The 5,169-nt window shown below is 35.7% G+C and overlaps 1 protein-coding gene across 1 annotated transcript; it reads right to left on the reverse strand.

Annotated features, from left to right (window-relative positions):
* Positions 1-1,163: 1,163 nt before the first annotated feature.
* LOC127093397 (alpha-(1,4)-fucosyltransferase) lies at positions 1,164-4,222 on the reverse strand. The gene is made up of 3 exons (XM_051032326.1): positions 3,480-4,222; positions 2,082-2,255; positions 1,164-1,997 (listed from the first exon to the last, which is right to left on the reverse strand). The coding sequence occupies exons 1-3, from the start codon at positions 3,963-3,965 to the stop codon at positions 1,431-1,433; spliced, it is 1,227 nt and encodes a 408-aa protein (XP_050888283.1). The 5' UTR covers positions 3,966-4,222; the 3' UTR covers positions 1,164-1,430.
* Positions 4,223-5,169: the final 947 nt, after the last annotated feature.

Below are 5,169 nucleotides of genomic sequence, written 5' to 3' on the forward strand. Positions count from 1 at the left end.
TATTTATTTAAATAAACTCGGTCAATGTTGTTCCTTAGTTTGTGCTGAATACGTGGCCTGTAAGTTATGTTAGTGGCTTTATGGAGAGATTTTAGCAAATCTCTGAAACCGTCATATTTACTGTGTATAAGTAGGAAATCTCAATTTAATGAAAGCAACAACTTCCACAATATATTCCTAACTTATAACTTGGGCTTTGGAGTGCTAACCTTTCAGATACCCCATAGATCAACCGTATCAGAGACAATTAACACCGATTAACGACATCTCATCAAGACCGATACATCTGATTCAAGGAGCACTATGATCGTGACCTTCGATCCACGGAAATTTCGCTCCGCCGTAGTCTCCACAATTCTCTCTAATTCTGATTCCACAAAAAAAAAATGATTTTCAAAATGAAAAAAATGCGATTGTCCAAAATCATACTCTAGACGCAACTCTTGGTAACTAAATAGACACGCCTGCCACTCGATCAGTCTATATGTTTTTTGTGTATTAATATGGATGTTAAATATATTTAAGAGTTCGTTTGAACTAGGGCATTATGCAAATGAAGAAATGTTTTTCTTCACCAAGGGAGATGAATTTATCTTCATAGAGAATTTAGAACCAAAAAGAGTGATAAATTTGCAATTATCCCAAGTCATCTCTTTCATTTATATCACTTTAAATCATCCATCTCTCTTCCATTTATATCACTTTAAGTCATCCTTCATTTCTCTAATACATGTGTGAAATGTAGAAAACTTTTTTTTCTTCTATAAGCGCCTCAAAGATAGGCTTGTTATGTTTTGTGCAAATTAAATCAAGATATTCAAAATATCCTGAAAATAATCTGTTGTTCATTTCATTTGTATCTAATATTCATAAAGTGGTGGAGATAAATAAAACCTAAAAAAAAGTGTAAAAACACACAAAATTAAAGTTCTCTAAGTACAATCTTCAACAATATTCTATTTGTTCAAGTGTTGGTGCATATTTCCAAGAACAAAAATTTCTAACACTTGTTTAGTCATGCAGCATCATTGTTAGCACAATTATAAGCATGATCAACCTGCAAAGGAGAGGGTTCTAACTTTTCAAGTACTTAGCATCTGATTCACCTTCCTCGTTGCATTTACTGTATTTTTCATGCATGATCGATCAAAAGTTATGCATCATAAACAACAACTAACTACACTTTTATATCACCACATTTTGTCTACAGAGAAAAGTACCCAAAAAATAAAGACAATCGAATGAATGACCCGTAAGATATTTATCAAATATGAACTCAGCTTCTTCACGTTCTATTTCTATTGCTATACTAAGTTTTTGTTACCTTTCTTCATCAATTGCGAAACAAGCAGTTTGCGTCTATACAAGTAATAAACTCAATCTTTTCTATCTCTGTCAAGCAGAGCCATCAATAACACGATTCACCCTAGCTAGCTTCTAGCATTTCTTCCACCTTTTCTGCTAACAGCCTCACATAACCGGCATGGCAATGTGTCAAGGCTCATAGATCGTGTTTTCGCATAGTTACCCATTACACCACACCTTCTCCATGCATGGTATTCTGCATAGGCTATTGGGTCATTAGCTACAGCCTTTACGTATGTAGCCAGTTCTTCCAATGATTTGAATTCTCTACCATCAATTATTGAATGTGGAGGAACAAAATCCATGACATTTGGTGCACCAAAATATATAGGAACAGCACCCGAGTCCAATGCATAATATAACTTCTCTGTCACGTAACTCTCGGTGAAAGTGTTCTCGATTGCAAGAACAAACTTGTAATGAGACATGGCACAATGTAAATGATCCCACCATTTTGGTTTAGTATTTGCATCGTTTTCACATTTCGGAAAGAACGAAAGAGCCATGTCTAGACCACCGACATTGTTTAGGCACTTGCCAAATGAATGGCTAGGTAACAAGCCGAGGAGTTTCTTGGCAAGTTCATTTCTTTGAGGAAGACACCGCGAAGAAGACCAATAAACAAGTATATCCTACAGATGATAATTTGGGTCAGGTTACTACGAGTACTTTCTTTATCTGTCATTAACATCCTGTTTGTAAAAATTATCACTTACACTGTTTTTAGTATTAGAGACGTGATAGTTTCGTCCATTGTGAAACAGGGAACCGGCATAGGTTGACTGTACATCATCTTCAGCGTGGTAACTAATGTATATATCCTCTCGGCCTGATCTCTTTCGACCAGGTTCGAGATCCATGTACGCACGAAGCGGTTCTCCCACACGTCTCTGAAATAGAAAATGAAATCATAACAAAGTCAAATCCAATAGTACGGCATATATTACCAGCTACAAAAATCTTGAAAGCTTTTCGTGTTTCATACATATAATATGTGTTGTTTATAGTTTGTAAGATGAGTGGTCAGAATTTCATTCTGTGAACAAGTAATTTATTAACGACTGAGCCAAAAGGCATCTTGATTGTTGATTTTCTTAAATCTAATCCTTGACAATGGAAATAGAAAAAGAACCAACACAAAGCTTAACAAATAGAAGAAAAACCAAAATGGCAATAAAGCTCATAAAATTTTGAAAAGAACAAAGAGGGACATTATCACCAATTCAACCTTCTGCTATCTGTAATTGGTTAAGCCATAAAGATAATCAAGAATTTTGTTTTGCTAAGACGTTGTGGAATGGTACTACAGTAGAGGTGTAAACATGGAAGAACAAGAATGAAAATTGTGGCCATTTGGCAGAAGAAATCCATGAAATCAAAATGGTCTTCATTACTATTATTCTTCACCGTTCTTACATCTATCCAAAATTCCCAAATAAAATGCACTCCTCCACACATCCAGCAGAACTTCCTAGAATTACTACAATTAATCAGGATGAAAAAAATGCTACTACAGATCCTACACTAGCAAACAGTCCTCGCTATGAAATCACTATACCAGATTATGCATCACATACCAATGCAAGCTAATTGGAAGTCCAACAAAAAGAACTCAAGCACAACTTTTGAAACTTTACTCAAAATCGTGAATGCAAGATTCACACAAAGGTTATCCATAGTTGTACGTAAATCTGCATGTGAAAACTGACATCAGAACGTTAAGCAGATATTTGAGCTCGCCGCAATGCTAAATATCGATTAAGATCACTGATTCCCAAAACAGACTAAAAATAGATAACCAAACCAAGCTCTAATTATCTATTGTTTCAGCGATGCAAACGTATAAACAATAAGTGAGTGAACAACATTTTCCAAATACAAAAGGAATCAATGTCAATTCCATAGCAAGAATCATGAATGGAATTCTCAGTAATGGCAGAGTAGATCACCTTGATTACTCTGCCGGTACCAATATATCATCCGCGCATTTCACACACATAGTACATTCAATTCAATTATCTAAGCAAACCTTTCAACTTCAAAAAACTCACCACCATTGCAAAATCAAGCATATCAAAATGTTCCTCATACATTTCAGCAAAAATAAAACCTACCTGAATTGGAGGCGTAGAAGTTTCAAACAACAAAGCATCAGGTTTATCAGCAAGAACATTCGATTTGGTCCACAAACAGCTCAACCCACAACGACAAGAATACAAATTATCCAAATTATCAGGAATCCAAGTCCACCCTTTAACCAAAACACTAACATGATTAAGTTCAAACCCCCCACACCCACCACCAAACTCTTGCAAAGAAACAACCTTTGAGTGATTCAACACAACCCCATTTGTTTTCTCTCTGAATTTAGCACAACCCACTCGCGAATCCCATTTCCTGAAGGAAGAAAGCAGATCGGTGAAGGGGTCGGAAGAGGAATTGATGGAAGGGAGCGTAAAGGAGTGGTGGATGGGTGGGAGAGAAGGTGAAACGGAAGGGAAATGGAGGAAACCGGAGGAGAAGAAGATGAGGAAGAAGGTGAAGGCTAGCATGATGGTGATTGTGATCGTGTTGATGGGTTTGGGAGGAACTAGTAGCATGCTGATGGAAGAGGAAGCAACAAGGTTAGGTGGTGTTTGTTTTTCTATGTCAGTTTTTTAGAGAGAGAAAGTAGAGAGAGAGTGAACATTGGAATGGTGAAGTGATAAAAATTAGTCAGTGAAATTTTGAGGTTAATAGAGACATGATATAGGACAGTGGAGGTTTTGCCGTAACACATCAGTTTGTGGCTTGTGGGTGGTCGTAGAATTGAAAAGAAATGTATAAAGTTAACCAGTCATTTAAGTTTTTAGCATTGACAATTTGACATAATACTTCCTTCAAAAGCCAGATATTTTATTACTGTATTTAACGTGTTATATCATACTATCTCAAAGTCTTTATGATGAAATTTTTTGGGAGATATTTTATTATCCTATTCTGAAAATTTTAGGCAACTAAACATTTTTTCAATTTTACTTTATAATATCATTTTTATCTATTTCTCAAAATAATTCACTTTAAATACAGAAAAATATAAAAACTGTGGGATTTTTTGGCACAATTCAAACGGTGGACGACAATTGCCCAAAGGAAGTAACAAGACAAAGAAGTAAAAGAGAGGATAAAAAAAGAAGCACCCACCATTTTGACACACAGATTACAAGTGCCACAAACACAAGACTAATGTAGTTTAATGAACCTATTGTGTGTAATGGTATTGACTAATGTAGTTTAATTGTAACATGTGACATACCCTCATTTTCATCCTAGCATATCATCTAATTCGTTAACATATCATCTCATTAGCATAACATTTAGTTTTTGGTTCTCAAACATAGTTGATCATGAATAGAATGCAAGACATTGACAATTAGGGTTTCTTGATACCCTACCTTATATCAAAGTGTGGAAGATGGACTCGAGAAGGTCTTAGTCTCAAGTCTAAAGCAAGAGGAATAAAGGATCATAGTCAAGACTTATTCATCATGGCATTAGGGTTTCATCATGGTCAAAGAAGAATCCATTTGCTACATTGGTTCAAGTATGGTTCATGGGTTTATTTCCACGCCATACCATTCAAGCTTCAAGATATCATCATGTTTAATAAAGGTTCAATCAAGACTTCCTCATTTCGTCCTCAAATGGTCATCATTATGCCCTGGGATTCAAGAAAGTGTCAAAGAATACAAGTTAATGCATGGTTGGTTGGCCTAGTTTCCAAGTTTGGCCTATCATTTGGTCCAAACCTCATAACTTTCTCAT

Source organism: Lathyrus oleraceus, chromosome 6, assembly GCF_024323335.1.
Source record: "Lathyrus oleraceus cultivar Zhongwan6 chromosome 6, CAAS_Psat_ZW6_1.0, whole genome shotgun sequence".
In the NCBI taxonomy this organism is placed as follows: Eukaryota; Viridiplantae; Streptophyta; class Magnoliopsida; order Fabales; family Fabaceae; genus Lathyrus; species Lathyrus oleraceus.

What these genes read in the sequence shown, in the direction of transcription:
- LOC127093397 (XM_051032326.1), bottom strand. Translation starts at nt 3,965, where the DNA reads ATGCTACTAGTTCCTCCCAAACCCATCAACACGATCACAATCACCATC. An exon ending in CTTCTACGCCTCCAATTCAG is followed by an intron (nt 2,256 to 3,479) that starts GTAGGTTTTATT and finishes TTTCTATTTCAG; the next exon opens with AGACGTGTGGGAGAACCGCT. An exon ending in TCTCTAATACTAAAAACAGT is followed by an intron (nt 1,998 to 2,081) that starts GTAAGTGATAAT and finishes TATCATCTGTAG; the next exon opens with GATATACTTGTTTATTGGTC.